Below are 27,711 nucleotides of genomic sequence, written 5' to 3'. Positions count from 1 at the left end.
CAGAATCTGTTGTCTCCTGATGGAAGTGATAAAAAACGAATTGAGTCCGTTCATTATTGAGAAATAGAATCTATCTCTGCTGTATTTTATAGTTATTGCTAAATAAAAATCAAGGCAGTTATCAAAATTGACTGGACAAAATTGTTGGGATGAAGAAACTGAATTCTGTTTCCCAGAAAGATTTTGTACCTAAGAAACCTGAATAGCCATTTCGATGAACTCTGTACTTTGGGGTAATTTGCACCCTGGCACTCCAGTATATTGTCACCAATCAAATAATATATAAACAATTACTTTACACCTACAAATGTGATTTTTATGTGGATACAATATATATAACATCTTGAGGTGACAAAGTGACATACTTGCATTAGTTTTCATATTCCATTCATATACAGAGTTATGGCCCTTTGTTACTGTGTATATAGTCATGACCAGAGGTCATTGGGTAGCTGCATCGCTTTAATGGTATTTTAGAATATTGCATGTTGCTTTGAATTTGAATTGATGGCTTTTTATAACAAGTAAATTTGGTTTATATTAATCAAAATTATATGATAACTTTGAGACGACACTTTTTCTGGCAACGTTAGCCTGTGTCTTCATTGTATCAATTCACTTATGTCTATTGAAGTTCGGTAAAAACGCTTAAAAAGCTTTAAAAGCAATTAAATTGTCCTCATAAGCCAATCCTCTACTGTGAGTCAGAGTCTTATGTGTTGACCTTCTTGGCTCATTGCAGGATAAATACGATAAAACGTCATATCATATTAACTGCATATTCGGTCTGGATGTCGTTAATCCATATTACTGCAGCAGTTTTACACTACAAAACCTAATGTTCTAAATTTGTGCACTCGCAGGTTTTAATCAATTTCTGTTTGAAATACCAGCAAAGGATGGACTACAAGGTCATTAACTTTTAAGGCACATGAAATAAAAATTGGCTGAAATCAAATTATATAGCTGCCTTCTGGAGATTGGTGCTCGAGTGGATGATCTTTAAAATGGATTTATAATTGTGTTCAGTTTTGTGGCTGCACTGCTGTACTCATGGATATCTGATGTTTTATAATTGGAAGAACAATTGGGTTTTCTTGTCCATGCCTCAAAGAGATTAGAAAGACTGTATTTCATATTTGTTCTAGGGACAATGTTTTGAAAATTGGTAATTACAGGAATTGCCAGGGAATCTTGAAGTACATCCTGAAATCAATGACTCTGATGGTATCCATGGTAACCATTTTTTATTCAAACAGCAATTTGTATGTATTGACTATGTAAGAATAAAAGGTTATCCCATAATACCATTGTGATCATATACTTTTAGGATTTCATCACTGTTGTCTACCATCTGTAGATTTTAATTTTTGTTTTCATTGCCCCACTGCATTATGGGTTGGAGAACCTGATATGGGAATCTCATTTGCATATTATCTCGTCCTTTAAACAGTTCAGATAGGTCAGGAATTTCCATCTTTGCAATTATGCATTTTTCAGAACCAAGCTTTATATGAAATTTGATAAGGAATATATATATACAGAATTCAAAATTTTTCCTATTGTTCCATCTAATTAGAAAATTGTAATTTGCTTCAGCGTGACCTGTGACTTTTAAGACAATCAAGGACATAGTTGAAGAAACTGTATAGAAAGCTGATATGCAGATTAAAATATCATTTAATGATTATATTATATAAGCAAATACTTGTAAATTCTGAATCAGATTTGTCTAATATTAAATGCAAAGTACTACAAACAGCTCTCTGCGTTGTATGCAATACATCATATATAATTTGTATCTGGGTTTAAATATTAATCCAGCTACTGACAAGGTCAAGGATATAGAATTATAAAGCTGCACAGATGGCTAGGACATGTTAGTCACATATACCTCATATTTTTATTTACATGTATATAATAAAAATATGACTCATGGATTTGGAAAATAAATGTATGTAATTATTCACTGTTCCTACTTCAGACACCAATTTATTCTGTACTTGGACATTTTGCCAGCTACATACACATGTAGTATGTTTGACCTAATCTAACACTATTTGTACTGATTAGCAAATTAATTCCTAATTATATGTATAAACTGTATACCACTTTGACATTTTGGAAATACAATTCAGATCATATATGATGCTGTCAGTATTGTAGTCTTGGCTTTTAATATACAAAAATGTATATACACTTGTATGTACAATAACATCATATTTATAAGTAACCTATTTCTGGGAATTATCAACTTTTATCTTTATGATTTCTGAGAAGGTTTGAAAATGTATACCTTAAGAACAATTTAACAACAGGGATCAAGTCGAGACCTTTAATTCGTTTTTTCCCTCCTGTATATTAAGTCTTACTCTAGTTATCATTGTTATGAAAACACATTCCAAAGTTTTATAATTGACCCTCAGTGCCAAAATATTCCCTTCTTGATGCTTCATCTAAAAAAAGGATATATACATGTTTATATATATATAAAAAAAGAATTATTATACTATTGTTGGTATATGAAAAATACACTTTCAAAATGAAAGCTTTGAAATCTATACCTTGACAAGGGAAGTAACTCCATATGCTTAAGGATATACATGTATACTTATATAAGATACTTGCAGTAAAAGAAAATCAGAAGTAAAATGCAGATCTTTGCAATTTTATGATTAGCCAATTGCAGTGTCTCTTTTTACCGTTAAATGATTTTGTATATACGTATATATAAGCATATGAATGTAGATGTGTGTATTAATTTGCCATTTCTGACAAATCCTAGCTATATAGCATCAAGTATATTTGGTGGATGATTTATCTATTATCATTTAGAGATTACGTCTCCAAACTGCTATTATATGGTAGTTTACAATGATAATATCAGGCTTTATATAAGGTTTTGTAATGTGGATCCCAAGATTTCGACACTGGATAATTATATAATATAGCTAGACTTTGTCAATTTCGTTCTTGTTTCCCATTTGATAAATTTGTCTCCTCACTGATACAATGTTATATACATACAATAATGCAGTGGTATAATAGTCTAATGCTACAGTAATAGGTTTTTGTGATGTAGAGAGTTTGAGATCAGTCACAGGACTGTTTGTCATTTTGTTCTGTTTGACAGATACATCACAATGTTGATAAAGTCTTCCTATACAGTAATAGGTTTTTGTGATGTAGGGAGGTATGAGATGGTCACAGGACTGTTTGTCAATATTTGATATAGACCAAGATGAGTCATAAGCATTAGGACTATATATAGAGTCCTGCTTCAGGACCACATCAAAAATCAATAGCAACATATATACACATAGATGAATTTGAACAGCATTGGATCATCTGTCCATCAGACCCTATACAAAAACATAGTAATAATGAATATACAGTTGTATTTATAATTTATATATACAGTATATATATATAATAATATAAAAAAAAAACATGACTTTGCCGCAAGGCCTCCTCTGCCCTCTCAGGCTTCTTCAGAGTCCGCCCGAAGAAGCCTGAGAGGGCAGAAAGGCCTTGCGGCAAAGTCTTGTTTTTTTTATATTATTATATATATACTGTATATATAAATTATAAATACAACTGTATATTCATTATTACTATGTTTTTGTTATTTTTAATATACATTCACCTTCGCAAGGACAGATTTCTTTTTCTAATACAAAGATAAAGATGAAGAAAATTGGGACCTGAGAATTTCATGCAAATAAGCGGGATATTCAAATAAGCGATATGCAAATAAGTGGGCTCCTCTGTATATATAATAATATATATAGTCCCTCACTTAGACTGTAAATAAACCCTTTATCCAATTAAGACCCAGTATTTTTAAGGGTATTCTACAGTTAGTGTTGATCTAAGATATCCATGCAATTCTTAAGAAAGAAATGTCTTTACCACATCAACATGCGAAAAATGAAGGCTTATTAGGGTTTAAACTAAGAAATAAACAGATTAGAAATTTTCTCAGAAAATCATATGTGAAAGTGAAACTTTCCAAAATCTCCTGTGGTGAATTTTGGCGTAATTTTGTATCTGAAATGTCTGAATTGATTATTTCAAATGAAAGTTTATGTGAATATATTTCTTTTAAAATGAATACTATTGTAACGGTGAAATATTTAAATTGAGTTAGAATCTTAATTGGCACTCAGTCTACACTCGTGGAATATCTCAGCTGAGACTATAAGTCTACACTCGTGGAATATCTCAGCTGATCGAGACTATATCATCAAACTGGCGCCATATTTGGTCGATAAGGACTCTGACCTAAGTTACAGAGCTGAATCATCAATCTAGGTTTTTTTATCTTGTTATGGCCCAAAACAAACAGTTAAATGTCATTGATGAGATGTTGATGTTTATTATGTGCAAAGACTCATTCCTTGTGTGTAGCATGAGGGTGGGTGGGGTTGGGGGAGGGGGGGTTAATGGGGGTGGGGGGTGGGGGGGTTAATGGGGGTTAGGGGGGGGGCTGCCTTCTGTTTCCTTCATGTTTATCTGTTAATAATTTGCAATTTGTATCTGTATCTTTTCAAAATATCTAAAACTATAGGAAAGGGTACTGAAAAACAAATGAATAGCCTAATCTTTTGCAACATGTTTGGCATGCAGAAAGGGGGGGGGGGGGGGGGGGGGGGGGGTTGACCTCCCCCCCACCCCCACCCTCCCAATCATGAAATGACAAGGGCATGATCTGCTATACTCTAGTAAAAAAAAGGGAAAACATTGGAAACATTTTATTTTGTCCTTGGCATGTCTGTTATTCTAGAGAGAACTTACCACTCTGTTCATTTTAAAAGGCTACCTCATGTACACTAGATCTATCTGAGTAGAGAAACAAATTGTTATTCACTTGAAAGCTTGTATTTTGTACTTTTCCAGACTTTATATGTTCATGGCGTCAACTTCAGTAAACTCTTGGAATTGAAGCGATGTTCGGAAAATCTTATGATGGAGTATGGTATCCAGTGTTCAGACTAAAGGTTAAATCAATGCCATAACTGTATGTTATAAAAGACACTTTTCTGTATTATAACTGTCACTTTTATGTTTAAGTTGTTCAAACATATGACAGCCTTTGTGACTCGTTTTACATGAATGACGGCCGGAGTCAGTTCCGATGATCTCATATCCCAATGAGAGTATGCATGCAGTGTTTTCTGTAGGAATTCCATACCTGCCATTTCAACTTAAGAAAAAAAGAAGTGAAAAGACAGAAGAATTTCAGTCAGGAATGGTTTTAGTTGTAGTACATTGATTCTTCACATTCAAGCCAAATCCCACCAAAAAACCATCCATTTTCCATCCTCTTCCATATAAACAAATTTATTTATCACCTACACCAACACCGTCCCTTCTCTCACCTGTTATCCTCAACACTATCCCTTCCTCCACACCTATCCTCAACACCATCCCTTCCCCCACCCCTATCCTCAACACCGCATCTCTTTCCCACCCTTATACTCTACACCTATCCTCAACACCATTCTCTTTCCCCACCCCTATCCTCAACACCATCCCTTTCCCACCCCTTTCCTCAACACCATCCCTTCCCCAACCCTATACTCAACACCATCCCTTTCCCCACCCCTATATTCAACACCATCCCTTTCCCACCCCTATCCTTAACACCATCCCTTCCCCCACCTCTATCCTCAACACCATCCCTTCCCCCACCCCTATACTAAACACCATCCCTTCCCCCACCCCTATACTCAACACCATCCCTTTCCCCACCCTCATACTCAACACCATCCCTTCCCCACCCCTATCCTCAACACCATCCCTTCCCCCACGCCTATCCTCAATACCATCCCTTTCCCAACCCAGTATCCTCAACACCATTCCATTTTCCGACCCTTATACTCAACACCATTCCCTTCCTCACCTCCTATACTTCCCCTTCCTCTCTACTACCACCCATAAACCTAGCTTTCTGAAAAAACTTTGAATTATATAACCCTCCCCCTCAACACTATCCCAATTCTCTTAATAGATGATTAAGGACCATATAGCAGTCATTATATGCCTAACTTAAACGGATGACTACACATCATCCAATAATTTCTCATTCCAAGAGAATTTGAATTTGTCGCAGCTGCAAACCAAGACTAAATAGGTAGGTTTGCCTGAGACCTGCTGACAGATGCTGTTTGTCAGTCCTATATACGTGGGCTTAATGTCTGTTAGGTTATCAGGTAGAGGGAAGGTCTCGTCTGGCTGACAGAGGAAATGGCCCCCTTGGGAACTGGTATCTGTCTGCTTCTTCTTGTCATCCATCAGGATCTATCGGTGTTTCTAGAAGTGTTCAGTTATGGCTGATATTTAGTGTAAGGATTTACAGAAATCTTATAGATAAGTTTGACTGCAGCCTTTGTCAGTAGCCAAGCCACACTCAAGAGTTGGTTTTATTGTTCATATTACTGTTTGCCCTTGACCCCTATAATACTTCTGATTTTCGATAAATACTTAAAGACTGATAACATGAACCGAACTTCTCCCTAGCATATCCTGACTTATAATGTACTCTATATATATATCTATTATCTAAACTATACACATAATCTATATTTTCAACTATTGCACACGGCTAAAATGACTATAGCACAGTCATGTGTGAACTATTGAACACCTGTGATGCTTTAGAATTTGGTCATGTACGAACTATTGAACACTTGTGATGCTTTGGAATTTTGTCCTACCCTTTCAAGCATTGAAGTCACTCAGATGTCAACACTCAGTGACAGTCATGGTGACTTCTGGGTCGAAAGGAAAGTCGAGATGTCAGTGATTCGAACTGTGTTTTAGTGATAATGTTATAAAACAAGTACAGGACTTAGCTGACAATCGACTGATGTTCTATTGCCTTGTGCATTAAAGAACATCGGTCAATTACCAGTACCTTGTGTCGAATATTCTGCACAGACACCCATGATATATTTGTATAATATATTATAATACAACAAAATTATGACTTCACAAAGTCACATTTCATATGTTGTTTTCTGTTATGATATATATTGTTTGTGTGGCATAAATCATCAATGTGTTAAAATTGGTCATGAGCTAAAGGTATGTATGTATGTATGCCTTAAATATACAATAAATAAACCATTTTGACCTTGAACTTTGTTTCCTGATGGCACATTATGACCTTGAATTATGTGTCTTGATTGTAAATTATGACCTTGAACTTAGAATCCTGATGTAAAATATGACTTTAAATTTTGTATCCTGATTGTAAAATATGACATTGAACTTGTGTATCCTGATTGCAAAATATGACCTTGAACTTTGTATCCTGATTGTAAAATATGACCTTGAACTTTGTTAATCCTGGTGCTGCATTATACCAGCTTGAACTTTGTTTAATTTACAGACATTTCCTCGTCAAGTCTTACTAAGTTTATGCCAATTCTATTCATTTTTTTCTTCAATACACTGAAAGCAGATCCAGACAACTTAATGTAAAAGCCCCTTAAGAATCGATGACATTGTTACAAGCTTTTGCAATTCCTTAGAATTTAATGGCAAACACTGAATACAGGACACTCCTGCAACATGTCGATAACATTGAAATATACTAATTGCTATCTCCAATATATCATCTTCACAATATACCCTAATACAACTGTAGCATGGTATACCAATTTTGGAAAAAAGCAAGACATTTGTTTTACACATGCACTGTGAAATTTGTTTCTCATTCTAGAGAAGTTTCTTGCAAGGCAGACATTCATTTTTTACATCACCTGAGAAAATTGTCTTGAAAACATGCAAGTACAAGCCAGTCTGTGTCAATATAAGTCTGGAAACTCGTTTGCTTCCAGTTATTTTCAGTAAATTTCTCCCTTGGCATTCGTTTTCTTACAAAACATTTTAAAAAGCTTTCCACTCCTATATCCATGTGTCGGAATGTTGGAGCTATAGTCACTTAGGACCATTACGTCTGATTGTGACAAACATTCGTCTAAACATGCAGCAGACATATTAGATGTATAAACTCCCTCATCATTCTTAGTAAATTGAGCTCTTACTATTTTACCCTTTTTTTTAACAGCATTAAAATATACACATTATTAGTTGTTTCACTCCTCCCCATAAAGAAATCGAAATAAGTAGTAGGAATACACGTAAAATGAAATTTCCACTTAATGGTTGATATTTCTGTCTTAAAACACAGCTCAAACATGTCTTACATCAATTTTGGATATACAAAATATATATATATATATAAAAATTATATATATTCATCACAGTACAATTACTATAGGAAAGTCAAATCTTTATCTTCTTGCATATCATACATTGTGCTAGTTATATATAATTATTTGATATATAATATAGTGGTACAATTGACAAAGGAAGACATCTTTATGACTCGTACGTACCCTGATGGGCCTCGAGCTCATGATATACGGCACCCAATCGCCTAGCCAGAAATACCTGCAGCTTATACAGCGCTGCGCCACAGAACGCCGTCGGCCTCATACAATAGAACAGCGGGTGATTTCCAGTACCTCATTTAAAATATTCTGGACTTTTGCACAGACACCCATGATATATTTGTATAATATATTTGATATATTTCTAACGGCTGAAACCATTATATCATGTGACTTAAATATGTTTACTAGTGCAAAAATATCTAGAAAATGAGACCCAACTTTTAGGACTTTCCAAAGATGTATAGTCTCAAACTCTTTAACTGCATGTTGGTGTTAGAATTGTTCTCTTCAGGGGTAAACTTGTCAAATGATGTGAATTGTTGATCAACAATATGTCGAATGGTGTGATATGTATTATATGAGCTTGTATTAGTTGTTATTTTGACACTATAAACCTAGGAAAATTCTTAAATGTCTTCTTCCTGATGAAAGTTACAACAATGAATAATGGATGATTTATTTTGAAGAGAGAACCTGCATACTTCCGTGTTGGTGGCTGTATGATTTATTCAGAATGTTTCTCATTGTAAGGAAGCTGTTCTATTTTATTATACTCTAGAGATATTGGTGATGTAAGTTTCTGGTCAGTGCTAGAGCAAGGATTACTCAGCATCTTTATGACAACATTATTGTTTTGGCGACTGTTATCCTCCCAAGTGTCAATGATGGTCTGCATTTTTCATGAGAAATTACTAGATGTATTAGCTATAGAGCTGCAATGACTCAAGCGCCACAGAGACAATGATTACAAAGTCAAGAGCCACAGAGACAATGATTACAAAGTCAAGAGCCACAGAGACAATGATTACAAAGTCTAGAGTCAGAGATTGATTACATAAACAGCGGGTTTACCAAAAAGGTGAATTGATTGTGAGCCTTATAAACTTTGTTTCATTTGCACAGATAAATAATCTGTTGTTGAATAACACATCTCTCTAACTTTTAATGAAACAGATTCTCATGAATATTGAATTCATTCATTATTCATGAGTGTGTGATACCATTTGACTTCTTCAAAATCAATATAAGATTTTTAATCAAAACTAATAAAAAAACTTAATTGTAAAAGAAAATACAGGAAAGGATTATGAGCCTGGATTATCAATTTGAAATCTATGATCCGATTTTCCTATAAATAATACTATACTTGCTTTTTAGGTCACCTGAGACAAAACGATCGCCTTTTGTCCAGCGTCGTGCGCCGTCCGGTGTGCGTCGTCTGTCGTAAACAATTTACATTTTCAACTTCTTCTTAATTACCAACAGGCCCAGAGACCTGATATTGGGTCTGTAGCATGCCATCAAGTTCGTTCAAATGGATGACCTTGACCTTCATTCAAGGTCACAGGGGTCAAATATGCTAAAATCTTTAAAAGACTTCTTGATAACCAAAAGGCCAAGAGACCCAATATTAGGTCTGTAGCATGCTGGGATGAATGGCTACAAAGTTCGTTCAAATGGATGACCTTGACATTGGTTCAAGGTCACAGGGATCAAATATGCTAAAATCTTTAAATGACTTCTTGATAACCAACAGGCCCAGAGACCCAATATTAGATCTATAGCATGCTGAGAGGAAGAGCTATCAACTTTGTTCAAATTGATGACTTTGACCTTCATTCAAGGTCACTGGGGTCAAATATACTTAGATCTTTAAATGACTTCTTCTTGATAACCAAAAGGCCAAGAGACCCAATTTTAGGTCTGATGAATGCTGGGATGAAGCACTACAAAGTTTGTTCAAATGGATGACCTTCACCTTCATTCAAGGTCACATGGGCCAAATATGCTAAAATATATCAAAACGCAGGTGACCATTAAGGCCTATTGGCCTCTTGTTTAATTAGCCACTTCCCCTATTTTGCAAGGAAATTCAAAGTTTATTATAGTGTTTTACTTTGAAATATAAAATAGCAATAAAAAGTATCTATTGTTCATGGCTTAAAAAATCCATGCATTCATTCAGTCTTTAAGAAAACAAGTTGCTAAATAGTATTATTTTAAGGTGTTAATTTATCAGAGATGGGTATTTTAATATAGTTTTTAATGTAATCTTAATTCTCCAATGTTCATGAACTGATGAAATCTATCATGAAAAATATATATATATTTATACCAGTAAATGTAAAAATTTCTGAATCTTCAATACATTGCTAAGTACCTGTACATCAACTTGTTGCAAGCAAATAATTTCTTGATTAAGTCTTCAATAAATCACTTCAGCTTGTTTGTGTATTTGAGCTGGATTAAGAGAAATACACTCGAGAGATCAAATAGGAATTTCACCATGTCAATCCTTTGTCCGTTGTGTACTTTTTCTCGTTGTAGCCTCATTTAGAAATCTACTCTGACGATATGTAATATTCGGACCATTGGACTTTGCAACAAAAATAAAATGTTCAAAATATGAAAAAGATCGAGATATATTCAAGTTTAAAATGTTTGTTTTGGATCCAGAATAAAACAATAATCTAAAAAGATCGTTTTCATCTGAAAAAAAAACAAAATTCATTCGGTAAAAAGATCGTTTTTTACAGAAAATAGAATCTAAATATAGATTAATCAACTCGTTTTCACTACATATGTTTTGCTTTATTTCATTATTATTATTTTCCATCGTGGATAAGACATTTAAAAGTTGGGTGTGTGCTTATTCCCTAATATGAGCCTATGCAGAAAAAAAACGTCAAAAATAGGGGGTGGGGGGTGGGCTTATACCCGAGCATGGGCTTATACCCGTTAAAATACAGTATATTCATGAGTATCTGTAACATAACATGCAAACTCGTGATTATTTATTGAGCTTATTTTTAAGAATCGACACTTCACAACCTGAATGACACACAACTGTGATAAGTACTAGCAGTTAACAAACAGTATATATATATATATATGCATACACATGACTATTTGTCCACTTATTACTCACATTACAGACTTATATATAAGTCTGTGCTCACATCAAGTAAAATGTATGGACGTGGAGAAAGTTTCAGTGCTAGCTCTGTGGCATATTACCTCCCAACATCAGAGTTCCAACATTTAAATATTTTTGTCTTTTAGTGAGGTGTTTTCTGTCAGTGCTGCAGAGACAAAAATCTAAAAATAAAGCTGATATGATTTATTAGTAGTTAAATCTTTAAAAATAAACTAAAGTAAGTTTTGGAATTTTCCAGAATTGATAAGTCAATTAAGGAAACTTGGTTGTAAGATTGCTGTAAAGAAATGGAAATTTCAATTTCTGAATTTGCTTTCCATTTCCTTATGAAATTTGATTTTGATTTATTGACCCAATAACCTACTTTAGTGTTTACTTAATCAGGGCTTAGAAATTGATTAATGCCTTCAATTCATGTACATGGATCCAGGCCACTTGTAGTGACGTGTTGTAATACAAATTTAATGTTTCCATTATACCAAAGCATGACTTTCTTACAGGTATTTAATTGGTCCTCATGATCATGCAGGTACAAAATTTCCAGGTGTATAAATTTAGAAACAGGGTATGTCGAGTCATTGAGTCAGCTGACATAAATGACAGTTACCTATATATGTAAATATAGACTGAGATTTGGTGGAACATTATCCTCACCGATTATGGTTCGATAGTTGTGTATTGGAGAAGTGTAGTTTAATTCAAATTCAAGCATCTTGGTGACAGAGATTTATTTATAGGTTGTACATTTCAACACTTTGAGCGTAGTTGGTGAAGTGACACTTTCTTACTGAGGGGATATAATTGAAAGTCCTGGATGATGATTTTGTTTTGAGGGGAATGGACTGAAACTTCACCATGCTAAGTGAAGAATTTAAAGGTAGGTTTATATAAGTAAATTTATTTTGTTATTTTAATTTTACACAGGTAAATGTGTCATATGCCTCAGGTATGTTTAGGCTGTAAGATAGAGTTCTTAGGGTTTATGTTGTGATTGAATTTAATTTTATTACTCTCACATCAAAGTATGTTTAACAATGTCTTGTCTCACCTGTGTATATTTACTTTATCCATTATAAATAACTTAATAGCTAAAGGCATGTATACTTATGTATGTATACTGACAAGGTTGGTTGAATTTCATAGTGTATACCTAAATTGTTCCTTATAACTCAAGTCAACCTATAACTACGCACATGTATATGATCATCTATACTTCCTGCTTCAGTTGGCCCTCATAGTTTAAACATGCAATATTTGTTCATTTAATATCTCGTACTTGAACCACCCTTTGACAAGCTATTCATTAGATTTGTTGGATACCTGGGTATGTGGTTTTATAACAAGCAGTAATAAATTATGGTTAAGACTGATCACAATTTTAGATAATCAATATTGCCATGTCACAATTTCAGATAATCATTAAAATTATCAGGACACTGTAGCTACTGTCTATAGTTTTGTTTACAGGGGTTTTATAATATCCCACAACAGCCAGGGTGTGGATGGGTGTCAAGGGACACCCACCCATAGTATCTGTGATTTTCTGAGCTGTATTTTGAAGACAATAATGTAACATTGTAAAGATAAGCCTCTAGTCCAAAGGACAAATCATTTGAATATGTATATGCACATTCATATGACATTGTATTTTTGTGTTTATATAATAAGGGGACACTTCCCTACCAGTACCCAGACATCATTTTGATTATTCCATGTCCATTCTTTCCAAATCTCTTGGTGATTTTAGGATCCCCCCAATTTCCATTTACCCTCCTCCTCTACCCCCCCCCCCCCCTTTTTTTTTTGACTCCCCTCCCCTCTCCTGTATTTCCATCAGTCTGTAATAATCCTAATACTCTCCCCCAGGTAGCTGATGCCTCTCATTATAGACCACCCCCAGGGTCCTGTTACTCTTCTGTATGTATAAAGTACAGGTATACAGCTGGTTTTGGGATGGACAATATAAAAGTCTGGCTGACCTGTCTCTGTAGTACTAAACATTATCTACAAGTCCACATGGATCTGCATGCACATTTCGTTAAGTGGCTGATAACTGCTTCAGGCAGGCTGAAAAATGTGTAATACAATTGTATTTTTTCCATGTACATGAATAATACATTCATCATATTTTCTCGGCTTAATTGTACATATGTTATGTACATGTACGTTTTTCTAATGAATTCACCTGTTGTCTCAAAATATACAAAATATGCACATAATCCTTATACAAAATGTACTGAAATAAATATACTACCTGTCATTCGGATCCCATGTCATATGGATGTCACCTGTGATTAGATATGACCTGTCATTAGAGACCACCTATAATTAGAGGTCACCTGTCATTAGAGGTCACCTGTAATTAGAGCCCACCTGCCATTAGAAGTCACCTGTCATTAGAGATCACCTCTCATTAGAGGTCACCTGTCATTTGAGGTCACCTGTCATTTGAGGTCACCTGTCATTTGAGGTCACCTGTCATTAGAGGTCATCTATCATTAGAGGTCACTTGTTATTAGAGATCACCTGTCATTAGAGATCACCTGTCATTAGAGACCACCTGTCATTAGATACCACCTGTCATTAGAGGTCACCTGTTATTAGAGGTCACCTGTGATTAGAGACCACCTGTCATTAGAGACCACCTGTCATTAGAGGTCATCTATCATTAGAGGTCACTTGTTATTAGAGATCACCTGTCATTAGAGACCACCTGTCATTAGAGGTCACCTGTGATTAGAGACCACCTGTGATTAGAGACCACCTGTCATTAGAGATCACCTATCAATAAACATCACCTGTCATTAGAGGTCACCTGTCATTAGAGACCACCTGTCATTTGATATCGCCTGCATTGGAGATCACCTGTTATTCAATAGACCACCTGTCATTTGATATCGCCTGCATTGGAGATCACCTGTTATTCAATAGACCACCAGTCATTGAGATGGCCTGTTATTATTAGACATAAAAAAAACTTTTTTTTTGCCATTTACATATATTTACAGTATATCGTGAAAAGAATTCAGAGTTTTGGTTAAAAGACAGCAAATTGTATTGGCAGATAAGTCAGGTAAAGTATGTTTCAACTAGTGCATACATCCTCTTTTAATGAAAAAAGATGGGGTTGGGGTATGTGTGTGTGGGGGGGGGGGGGGGGGGGGGGGGGGCATTTATAGGGGTACTTAAGGAATAGCCACACACATGTCAGTGTTATTTTTATCATAGATTTCGTTTTAACTTTTGAATTAATACCTGTAATGTCAAATCAATAGTATTTAAGAGTTCCAAGGTCAAATAAAAGTCACCAGCTATTTATAGAAATTCAATCAAGCATCAAGCTCAATGTCATTACACAAGGTTAACAACAGATTTTTAAGTTTTGACGAAATTTTTTAATGTTAAATGGGTTAATTGTCAAATTATGTTGAATACACTTCATCATCTCAACCTGGGGCTGTGGTGGCTGAGTAGTTAAGGTGTCCATGCAGACACATTATCACTAGCCCTTCACCTCTGGGTAACGAGTTCGAAACCTACATGGGGCAGTTTCCAGGTACTGACCGACGTAGGTCAGTGTTTTTTTTCTGGGTACTCCGGCTTTCCTCCACCTCCAAAACCGGGCACGTCCTTAAATGACCCTGGCTGTTAATAGGACATTTAACAAAATAAACCAAACCAACTCTTCAATCTGTTAATTCAATTGACTCTTAAACATGCTGTAAATTATTGAATACTTATAGTATAATACTTGGGATTAGTGTTTATATACATCGGAAGGCAGAATGTAATTAAACCTTAAGACGAAGTACAGGTTATTTGTTATTTCTATTCCTGAACACCCATCAAGTCTTTACAAATAGATCGAGTAATGGATATCCATAAATCTTGTTTCTTTCCAATTAAAGCAAGCATCTTTGTAAAGATAAGGCCGTTAAATTCTGCAGAACTTCTATTTATGGAATGAAATGTATTTGTCAGAAAATGTTTGTGTCAATTACACTTTTTGGTCGTAAATCAAAACAGCCGAGGTGTATTTCAAGTGCAACGATAGCTCTATTTGGTGCGTACATGTATATCAATTTGAAAAACTGATTTGTTATGAATTATGCAGATATTTGTTAACCATATTTATCCAGCAGTTATAAAGCCCACGTCTGGTTTTCAAACCCTGTATCATAGTTAACTGTCTACTGCAGTTCTGTGAGTGAAAATGCTAGCAATATTAATTGGTGACAATTCTGTTGTCTAACCATAAGCACCCCCCCCCCCCCCATTAAATAAGTAAAAACTTATGGTCTTCAAGGGCTCAATATATATTTCAGGATAAATAGGATATTTCTCAGGTTTTCAGCACTCTCATGAACATGGATTTATGAACTGCATCTTTTCTTCTGGGAGTTATATACTTCAACTGGTTGTAATGGGAATAAAGATAGCTTTATTGAGATTTCACTGTATATAAGAATTTACAACTTACCGATATATAACCCTGGCTAAATAAACCAGCTGCAATACGGCTGGGCTAGAAAGGAATTCTCTTCAGCTCAATCAGTAGAGTTGTAGAGTGGTTCGGTAGAGTGTTTGACCACTATAGTATGACATAGGGTTCAATCCCTAGTGTAGATCATGTAGGGACGGGGCAGCTAGCTTAGCAGCATTACTTTCCCAAGCATCACTAGCAACCCTAACCCAAGGAAACACGAGGAGTTCTTTTCTGGAAGTTGGGGTGTTATGGTGTATGTCACCATGGTAAATACAAGCAGCAATTTTATCATATCGCTCACTGCTCAGTTGATGTTTAGCTTAATCCCGAACAGGTATATAGTGGCTAGCTGGTTACTATATGCCATGGTTACATATGCATCCTATCTGCTGTTTTATCAGATTTGAGGACTTAGAACTCTTAAGCTTGATTGGTTGAGTGTAAGACTTAGCTAATTATATATATAAGTGATTGGTTGAGTGTAAGACTTAGCTTGATTGGTTGAGTGTAAGACTTAGCTTGATTGGTTGAGTGTAAGACTTAGCTTGATTGGTTGAGTGTAAGACTTAGCTTGATTGGTTGAGTGTAAGACTTAGCTTGATTGGTTGAGTGTAAGACTTAGCTTGATTGGTTGAGTGTAAGGCTTAGCTTGATTGGTTGAGTGTAAGACTTAGCTTGATTGGTTGAGTGTAAGACTTAGCTTGATTGGTTGAGTGTAAGACTTAGCTAAGTGATTGGTTGAGTGTAAGACTTAGCTTGATTGGTTGAGTGTAAGACTTAGCTTGATTGGTTGAGCAAAAGACTTGCAAGTCAGAGGTCTCAGGTTTGATCCAAAGCAGGGCTGGGGTGCATGGGCATTGAATATAACCTTGATATGTACTGTTTTATAAGCTAAAAGAACTTTTCTTTAGTTTGATTGCTTAAGCGTAAAACTGGTAAGCTAGAGGTCCCAGGGTTCATCCAAAGCAGGGATGAGGTTGGTTGTTTCTAACCCTGGTAAATACTAAGCCATAATATGTTTATAGGTAAGAGAACTTCTCTTTAGCTTGATTGGTTGAATGTAAGGCCAGTAAGCCAGGGGTCCCAGGTTCGATCCCAAGCGAGTTACTCATCGAGTTATTTATCGTGTCTTCAGTTACAAAGTTACAAATATGTAAGTTTTCATATTGGACACTGATCCTAGTGTCTCTATTGATTCTGTATAAGGGTTGAACTCTCTAGTCAAGGGAGATATATATTTCACAGAGAACTTATTACATACAGCTCCTACAGCTATTTACATAAAGCGTCGTCTGCTCGTCTTTGAAGCCTGCAGAACAGAGAAGCTTGTCACCGAGTCCAATATAAGGCAGGGGTGGCTATATTTGATCAAATTAAGTCAATTGACACGATCTGAAGCTACCAGAATTATCCGATTTACTGTCAATTGAAACACAATTATCCTGACTGGAGGGAGATCCGGAACAAACATATTTATCCTATGTATAGGATTACCATATAGGACAGTTCGCATTGTAGGATACCAAAAAAAACGTCTTGACTACCAGTTACCATTTTTTTTTTTGCTAGTTATAAAGGCTTTTCCAGTGTTGGCATGAAAATTTGTTTTCATTTTTTACAGCTGGAATTAAGAGTGGGATTATTCCCAAGCATGCGTTTATACCTGGTAAAATACAGTAATTTGGCTCCTTGTGAGGTTATGATCACGGCATTGTATTACTTTATCAGCTGTCTAGCCCTGAATGAGGTTTGTTTGAAGCGTGTGATCATGATAAGTTTACATTACTACTCTTTCAAAAATGCCTAGGCCTAAAACTTGCAATTTATTATCTCCCCGGGTATTTATATATTTTTTCTTGAAGTTATCTCCCTTTAATGGTATCTCCATATAGATATTGTATGAAATATAGAACAAAAATGTGCTGAAATCTATTTATAATTAAATCCCAGCGAAGAAAATCCATCTTCCTTTTTTTCTAAATGGTCCAGTACAACCCAATAAAGCTTGTCTAATATGACATGTTGTTTTATCAGACATTCATGATTGATGTCAGAATAGACAGGTTCTTCGTTACTATTACATATATTTATTTAATACATAATGCCTGTGATTTTCCTTAACTATACATATAAGCTATATTTTGAACTATTGCAGAGGTAAAATGAATATTGCACGGTCACGTGCGAATTATTGAAGACCGTGTGACGTTTTGGAATTTAGTCTTAACCTTTCAAGCATCAAGTCACTCAGATGTCAACACTGCCAGACGACAGTTTGGTGACTTCTAGACTTACAATAAAGTCGAGATTTCATTCTAAGTGTGTTTTAGTGATTATGTAATAAAGCATGTATATCATGGGTGTCAGTGTGCAGTAGTCAAGAATATTAGACCCTTCGACCGTACTGCAAAACGACCGATGTTCTGTTACACGAGGCCGAATATTCTGCACTATATATTGCACAGACACCCATGATATATTTGTATAATATGATATAGTAAAAATTATTATAAAGTGCAGATCCATTACTCAGTAAGCCAACTCATTTTCATGTGCAATTAATTTTCCTGTATTTTGTGGGCAATTAAAATTTTGTGAAAATTCATCATCATGAAATAGTTTCAACCACAAATAAAGTCAGGCCTTTTATTCCTGTAAATCACAAATTAAATCATTGCAAAAAAGTCATTAGGCATTGAAAAGATAAATTAAGTCACAGCAAAAATAAGTTGGTCTGCAGTGTAATCAAATCAATATTCTTAAGTGTTGCCTGACAACTATTTCTAGGTATTTGTGACAGGAGAAATGTTACATTGTCAAGTTGTAGTTTGGTTGGTATGAAGTTCAAAACAGCTTTCCACAATCCTGTATAAAACCTATAAACCATACCAACACAAACAGCTGTTGCCCTGTTTTGTAATCTATACACAAACTCGAGTTTTCTGTCGTCAGAATTCAGACTTCCGTGACAGAACTATATACACTATTTACATGGTTTGATTGCCACAGGTGTTAAAGCTTCGTTTTTCTGTTGGCCTGAGAGTAAATTTTTAAATGTAATTTAAATCTTGCCTGAATATTGTGTCAGTTTGGATAATATTTGAAGAAGAAAATGTCAGCATATATTTGGATGGATTAATTTGCATGATTGATGTTTTAACATATTGTTGGATATTTGCTTAAAAGTGCAAGGAATATTTTTTATATTGATTAACAAAATCAGTGAGTATGTGTGTAGTAGTTTATAGAATATACAATGTATACTTTTAGACACGTTTCATGACAACTTATATTCTATTCAAGTTGTGTAAGTCACTCAGCTTCAAATGAAGTTGCATCATCTTGCAGCGCGATGGAGAATACCAAATATCAGTTTGTGGATGTTGGAAAAGGTTTTAGTCATACTTACTAAGCTGTAACAGAATTAAAAAAGAAATGACAAAAAAATCAGGAAAAACAGCTGAGGATTAACTGTTGAAGTGTAGATAAAAGGAGATACCAAGCGTGTAGTGAATTCCTTACACCTATATGTGCCCTGGAGTATAATAATTGAACATTTTATAGAACTTGTTTCTGCAGGTTTATATAAAAAATCGTCCATCTCGATGACAATTTTGTCAAGAAGGAAATGTTAAACCACTGTTAAGATATTGTTACGAGTTGCATAACATCAAATTCTAGGAGAAGAGTTTTAAATCTATAAAATATTGATGAGATCATCATAACACAGCCTGCCATTGGGAAACTTTGAACTAATCGAATGATCTAAAATCTTTATAAGTTATATTTCAGTTCTAGGAAAAGGGACGAAATTTCTTTAAAATGCCAGTATAACTTGTCTATTATACATGGCTGTTTGTATAATTGAAAAGAGACAATTTATGCTGATAACAAGAAATGTGTGATGGGGAATTTAAGTTAATGAAGGTCGCTGAAGGTCGTGTCCGATTAAAGACAACATGTGTTTAGCATTGCTGAGAAATTTCTGTATAGAGGATATACCTGGATTTACTGGAATGAAAGTTCAACTGTTTGGAAAGAAAAACCATTCGAGTAAGTGAATTTTAGATAAAACTTAAATTATGTGTTTTAGTACACATTACCAAAATAACTTTGCAAATCTAGTTCATCCCAAGTTTTGAATCTAATATGTCTTTATGAGGGTTGTTTTGGAAACCTGGGTTATTTAAAGTACTCTGGGGGGGGGGGGGGGTCTAAAAAAAACGGGTGGGGGTGGGGGTGGGGGGTCAACCCCGGGAAATCTGGTGTTACCATATCAAATATTCTAATATGACTGATGTAAACAATTCAATATTTTTTTCCTGATAAGGAAGAAAAATTGAAAATTGTTAAGAGTGCAAAATTTAGAAATTTTGCCCAGAATATAAAAATCAATGCATACATGTAAGCTCCCTGCTTTATGCCTGTATATAGATGAGTAATGTGGAAAAAAAACTATAATGGTTTTTTTTTCATATATATTATAAATTGGGGAAGCATGCAACATCAGGTTTTTAAGAAATATACATGTATAACAAATTAACTGATATGTTGGATATTCATTTTAAAAAGGAAAATTTGCAAATTAATGAACTTAAGAAGGGTGACATGTATACATGTAGTAGATTAACAGAATAAAGTTTTACTGTATATTGTCTACCAGGCTTCTTGTAAATAATGATAGATTAGATGAAATTTACTATGTTTACAAAGAATTAGTGAGGGAGACTGGACATGGACTATTATGAATGTAGACCATGGTATATATTAGACTTTGTACTTAAGATTGATGATGTGTATAAAATGGATATGTAGGTCACCTTAGATGGTTGTCTGAATCCACAAACACGTACATTTGTTTAACTGTAATCAAAGGTGGTTTTCGACTAATTTTGGCAATATTTCAAGTTTTGAGAGATAAAAGGTTTTCCTTTCCTTTTTTGTAAGGATTAAACTTAATCTGTAACTGTATATTATTTGACCATTGCATTATGACTGTGATGGGGGGGGGGGGGGGGGGGGGGGGGGGAGGGCCTTAATTATAACATACAAGACAATATATTGCTCGAGCTCCATAAAATGACTTCATGTTACGTAATTGTAAGTGTACCCTGTAGTTTTTTTATGCCCTCGCCATGAAATTGGGGGGCATATAGTAGTTTGGTTTGGTTTATTTTGTTTAACGTCCTATTAACATCTAAGGTCATTTAAGGAAGGCCTCCCGTGTATGCGACATGCATGCGTGTGGTGAGTGCGTATGTGTGTTTTGGGAGGCTGCGGTATGTTCGTGTTATGTCTCCTTGTGATAGGCCGGAACTTTTGCCGATTTATAGTGCTACCTCACTAAAGCATACTGCCGAAGACACCCAGCAGCAAACCCCACCCGGTCACATTATAGTGATGGGAATCAAAGGCTGAGATTTCAACATAGATCATCGGATGAAATCAGTTAGTGTCAACCGATTGATTACATAATCCTTTAAAAATATTACTTTTTCTTTACTCCGGGATTGAATAGGCCTATTTTCTCCGAAGCAGAGTATGTGGCCATTTTGATTTTATACTGAAAGCTTTTACTCTGAGTAGTTAAGTATCTTTATTTTCTATTATAACATTTTATTAAGTTGACATCTCATAATCAAGAATCGGTTGTCTTTCCGTTTAGATTATAATTGATAATCGGGACACCACTACCATATAGTGTAACCCATGTTTGACCCATTCTGTCGCATCCCGTCACGTCCCTATGCAATGTAACTAGCTCAAAAATCTCAGGAACTGCTGAGGTTGCGGGGTGTCAAACGGCAGCGCAGCATTTATGTCTTACAGACATTTTCAAATTTTGTTTTTGATAGAAACAAGAAAAGATTAATTTCTAAAATTACTAAGCGATAGGATTCCAAAAGTTGTAGCTTAATTCGATCACTCATACAATTTTTATACTTAACTGTATTATGCTGTAGGAATTCAGTTAATCTAAATGACTGCATGATGTAATGGAGATATCACAAGATTTTAGATAACATATGCTTTCAGATTTAAAGTTTTTAGTTCATGATATTTGTATATTTATACAGCTGACTGAAATAAATTTCAATAATTTACTGTGAAGTCAAGACATTCTTGATTTGATACATCATTTTTAAATTTTAACTTTCAGGTTTATGAACACATCTGGTAATCTATGATCTGTGTAACATTATTTGAAATGACTGCACTCAGGTTTTGAATATTTATGACAAACTAGCTGCCAAAGAACCAGAGCTATTAGGTGCATGAAGCAATTGGCAATATACCCAGATACTCATTACAATGTGAACACGTCAGTTAGGGCAGTATACTGGTATCTGACAAACATCAGGTCAAAAACCGCAAAACAGACGGCAACAGTGGAACACCTGAAAGCAAATTACCCGGTATGTGTTTATATATTCGTAATTATACCTTTTCATACCTTGATACTTCATACCTTCATAAAATGATTTTAGTTTCCATGTGGTAACCGAGGTGGACTATAGGATTTGTTGCTCCACTTAGGGCATTTGAGTTAATAGATTAGGTGAGGTGGTGTGTCATGTATCAAAACTAGGTCACTCTGACCCAGTATTTAGATTATTGAACTACATCAAAGAAACAGCTTGCCAAGAGACTCTACTTTCTACATTACTTAATTGTCAGTGAAACTTTACACTTTTGGCATGCTCATGCATTTCATCAAGGTAAGGCAGTGCGTCATTAATCAAAAGTAGGTCACTTTGACCTTTATTATGACCTTTGACCCGCATCAAAGAAAAAGTTTGCCTACACTACATGATTGTACCTATCACTGGAACTTCATACTTGGGTCAAGAGTTCACCTACATGTAGGTGAGGCATTGTGTCATGTATCAAAAGTAGGTCACTCTGACCTTCATGATGACCTTTGACCTATATCTCCTACACTACATGATTGTACCTGTCACTGGCACTTCATACTTGGGTCAGGAGTTCACCTAGGAGAGGCATTGTATCATGTATCAAAAGTAGGTCACTCTGACCTTCATGATGACCTCTGACCTATATCTCCTACACTACATGATTGTATCTGTCACTGGCACTTCATACTTGGGTCAAGAGTTCACCTAGGTGAGGCATTGTATCATGTATCAAAAGTAGGTCATTCAGACCTAAATTTTCAACTTTGAAGGCTTGTATGTGCTCTAATTTCTCTATATAAATTATGTCAATGGAGCTTCATACACCATCATTAGTTAACAATTGATCATGTCTGAGTTATATTCTACATTATATTTGACCTTTGACCTACATCAAACAAAAGCTTGTCTGGACTCTCTTCCACTACTTGCTACTAGAACTTCATACTTTGGGTATGAATTCACAAAGGTGTGTCATTCTTCAAATGTATGTCCTGACCTACATTTTGACCTTGACCTACATTGGGACTGTAATTTTTAATTGTCTTGTTTTAATTAATATTACCAGATTTGTTGAATCATTGACAAACTCAATCTGTAATTGCTCGCAATGAGATACTATAGAGTTTTTAGAATCATTTAATTAATAACATTTGTGATATTTTCAGAATCTGCTTCAAACAATATGCAAGATTAATGGCCAATTTCTACATGCATGGGTGTGTGTTTGTCTAATTGTAAAATACTACCGACAGCTCTGTATTGAGGGAATAAAAATTGTCGCTCACACACGGTAATGAGATTTTGGTGATAATTATAATGAATGGATGCAAAGATCCAACGATAAAATAATGCTTAAATTACGAAAATTACCAGCTAGTGACAAATATGAGATGTCAGTTGAAAGAACAATATAAAATTGTTATCAGCTTACCAAGTAATTAGGAAATACATTGTGGGCAATTTTTTAGAGAGCATGGCTATTTGAAATCTTCTTCACTGTTATTAATGTTTCCATGTGCAATTTCAGAAAATGATATAGAAATAAGAAATTATACCCAAAGATTAATCAAACATTTTTTTTACAAGAATCAGTGTAGGTTTCAGTGCAGTATGCAGATTGATAATCCATTTCATAATTAAAATTTACATCCCTGCATCAGCTGCATGAGTAGAGATTCTTACTGAGAAATCTAGCCTTTGATATTAGAAAATTTGAATGATTGAGAAAAAATGAAAATATTTGATATTGATTGCTTTATTTACTGTGAATTCTTTAAATCAAATTAAAAACAGTTGATGTGTAAAATGTCCAAATACTGTGTACATCTCTGTAAATACATTGTAGAACATTAACTCTAGCAGTCCCAGTCCTTTCTGCCTGTCAAGTCACATGTGACTCTAAATTGCATGTACACAAATTGTAGTAGATATACATTAGTTTTTTTCCATCAGGTTGCATGTTATATCTGCTATCGGACATTTACCGTAGTGATTCCTAAATCTCTTGGGTTGGCCTGTTTGTATAACGTTGTACATATTATACAGCGTTTTCAATCTGTAAAAAGCAGGTTAAACTCACTGATCTCCCCAGGGTGGGAGAGTGGTGTACATCATGTATAAATAATGAATTACTTTATGTTTTGGTCTGTGTACTTTCAGAATGTGAGGAGACAATGGTGGAGGTTGTATGCCCCTACAGCGTCCTGGATGTAGCTCAGCTGCTGCAGGCCAAGTTTGCCTTCGTATCAGGTAGGTATGGATGGGTACTATAGGGAAGGGCATATCTGGTTGATCCATAGGGCAGCTAGATAGAGTAGGGCATATCTGGGTATGGGGCTGGGGTCGGGGGGGGGGGGGGGGGGGGGGGGGGGGCTAGATAGAGTAGGGCATATCTGGGTTTGGGGGGGGGGATTGGGGGGGGGCTAGATAGAGTAGGGCATATCTGGGTACGGGGCTGGGGTGGGGGGGGGGGGGGCTAGATAGAGTAGGGCATATCTGGGTATGGGATGGGGGTTTGGGGGGCTAGATAGAGTAGGGCATATCTGGGTATGGGGCTGGGGTTGGGGGGGCTAGATAGAGTAGGGCATATCTGGGTATAGGATGGGGTTTGGGGGGGGGGGGGGCTAGATAGAGTATGGCATATCTGGGTATGGGATGGGGGTTGGGGGCTAGATAGAGTAGGGCATATCTGGGTATGGGGCGGGGGTTGGGGGGCTAGATAGAGTAGGGCATATCTGGTTGAAGGGGTAGCTAGATAGAGTAGGGCATATATCTGGGTATGGGGCGGGGGTTGGGGGGGCTAGATAGAGCAGGGCATATTTGGGTATGGGATGGGGGTTTGGGGGGTTTGATGGAGAAGGGCATATCTGGGTATGGGGTGGGGGTTGGGGGGCTAGATAGAGTAGGGCATATCTGGTTGAAGGGGTAGCTAGATAGAGTAGGGCATATATCTGGGTATGGGGCGGGGGTTGGGGGGCTAGATAGAGCAGGGCATATTTGGGTATGGGATGAGGATTGGGGGGGCTAGATAGAGCAGGGCATATTTGGGTATGGGATGAGGATTGGGGGGGCTAGATAGAGCAGGGCATATTTGGGTATGGGATGGGGGTTTGATGGAGTAGGGCATATCTGGGTATGGGTTGGGGTTGGGGGGGGTTGATGGAGTAGGGCATATCTGGGTATGGGGTGGGGTTTGGGGGTTTGATGGAGTAGGGCATATCTGGGTATGGGGTGGGAGTTGGGGGGGCTAGATAGAGTAGGGCATATCTGGGTATGGGGTTGGGGTGGGGGGGGGGGCTGGATAAAAAACGGCATATCTATGTATGGGGTGGGGGTTGGGGGGCTAGATAGAGTAGGGCCTATCTGGTTATTGGGCGAGTTGGGATGGGGGGGGGGCTGGATAGAGCAGGTTGGGGGATGGATAAAAAAGGTAATATCTTGTTAAAGGGTTGGGGCAGATAAACATTGCATGTATTGGGGTAGATTGGGGGGGATGGGGGTTGGGGGATGGAATGGGATGAGGGTCAGGACTTTATAGAGGAAGGCAGGACATGTCACAGAGCATACCTTGTTGAAGGGGCAGTCTGATAGAGCAGGGCATGTATTGGTTTTACCTAAGGTTTTTGACACGAAAATTTTGGACTTATAGCTATAGTTATTTGTTGAAATTGGGAAATAGACCATAATTTTCAATCTGATCTGTATTATCAAAGTAACTTGATCAATTTCAGCTTTATTGAATCCTTGAAGATTATATTCAGGGCTCCATGCAAAAGTCAAGGTCACCTCTTCTATTTATAGACTTTTGTCAAACAGCGATTCATTGCTAATTTTCATGCGAGTATATATATATATAGATATACATGTATGTATAGGAATAGCAAAAATGTCCTATTCTTTGACCCTAAATCAGAAGCATGGTTCTGTTTTTTGCTTTCCAAAATTTTTTACTGCTTTGCAGAAAGATAAATATTGATGTTATTCACTATAACATACTAGACTGGAACAGAACTTAAATCTGTCCCAGATCATTACTTCCACTGGCAAATTCATAGCTATTACTGAAATATATTCCTGGAAAATTACATTCCAGTGTCATGTACATGTGATGTATATATCAGTCAGTCATCCTCCATTATAGACAATGCTAGACCAGAATATACCCTCATGCTTTTTGCCCCGACTTCAAAGTTGAACTTGAGCCAAAGTTTGTAAAATATATTACTATGCTCAGAGGAGGAGATTAATGGTTTAACCGGGCAGGCTTGATCCTCTGTGTAGAACTTAAAGTAAAGATTGGAGCCAACGAATATCATTGCATACCATGAATATTCAGGTTTTATGACAGAATTTGATCAATACTTTTCACAACACAGTAGAAACCACACATAATATTTTATCTTAAATGGGCTTATAATTGCCATAACAGACCGTAAAATGTGAATAATCACATGTATTAATGTAACAGGAAAGAGAGTTGTGCTTTTACTTTGCATTCAAACTCGAGTTTTCTACCAGATTTTATGGACTCTACCGATCGAGCTGAAGAGAAATTCCTCTAGTGCTAATATAAGGGAGCATATAGTGTTATTGCATATTTTAAGATCGTCAACACTCCAAAGTTTTTCAAGTTGTCAAATGTGTTAACTCCTGAACACTACATCAACCAAGGTTCTTAAAACCTCCTTCCTCCACAAGAAGAGCCAAATGTGATAGGAAGGTTAGACTGGCCACTTGTCTCTAGAATATCAAATTTATAAATTAAATTGAGCTTCATGCTTTTAGCCTAACTAGGGGAGATAATCAAGTATAAGAATTTAATGGAGCAATTCTAACAAAAAACTTAGGGGCTGGTGGTCAGTCTACAGGAAGGCATGCAGATGGTTGTTTCTGCTTCCTGTATGCTAATGACTCTAGATCTGGCTACCTCTGTTCACTGTTTGACCTGTTGAAATTGAAGCTAGAAATTTCTTTTGTCAGGAAACTTGATGGCAACCATAAGCATTATTAGCTTTATTAGCTCACCTGCCGTGGTGCGGAGTCCGTCGTCTATCCGACCGTTTGGCGGTCCGTCTGTCTGTCCGGCATCAACTGTTTCATTTAAACAACTTCATCTTTATAACCAAAAGCCCCAGGGATTTTATATTAGGTCTGTAGCATCCTGGGGTGAAGGGTTACCAAGTTTGTTCAAATGAATGACATTGACCTTCATTCAAGGTCACAAAGGTCAAATAGGCTATAATCTTCAAACGACTTCTTCTCAATAACCAAAAGGCACAGGGGCTTGATACTGGGCCTGTAGCATGCTAGGGTAAAGGGCTACCAGGTTTGTTCAAATGAATGACCTTGATCTTCATTCAAGGTCACAAAGGTCAAATAGGCTATAATCTTTAAACGACTTCTTCT

At 36.1% G+C, this 27,711-nt stretch overlaps 1 protein-coding gene across 4 annotated transcripts in view; it reads left to right on the top strand.

Annotated features, from left to right (window-relative positions):
- LOC117342825 (guanine nucleotide exchange factor DBS-like) overlaps window positions 1-27,711 on the top strand; it is a 103,255-nt gene that overhangs the window by 17,028 nt on the left and 58,516 nt on the right. Inside the window, exons 1-2 of one of the 4 annotated variants that reach the window (XM_033905085.1) lie at window positions 12,053-12,280; window positions 24,466-24,555. In XM_033905085.1, coding sequence (XP_033760976.1) covers window positions 12,259-12,280; window positions 24,466-24,555 — 112 coding nt within the window. In that variant the 5' untranslated portion in view covers window positions 12,053-12,258. Of the gene's footprint in view, window positions 1-12,052; window positions 12,281-24,465; window positions 24,556-27,711 lie in introns of those variants that run through there. The other 3 variants (XM_033905082.1, XM_033905083.1, XM_033905084.1) reach the window with 3 other exon arrangements.

This window comes from Pecten maximus, chromosome 14, assembly GCF_902652985.1.
Source record: "Pecten maximus chromosome 14, xPecMax1.1, whole genome shotgun sequence".
NCBI lineage: Eukaryota > Metazoa > Mollusca > Bivalvia > Pectinida > Pectinidae > Pecten > Pecten maximus.
This window is presented reverse-complemented; position numbering and strand designations above follow the sequence as displayed.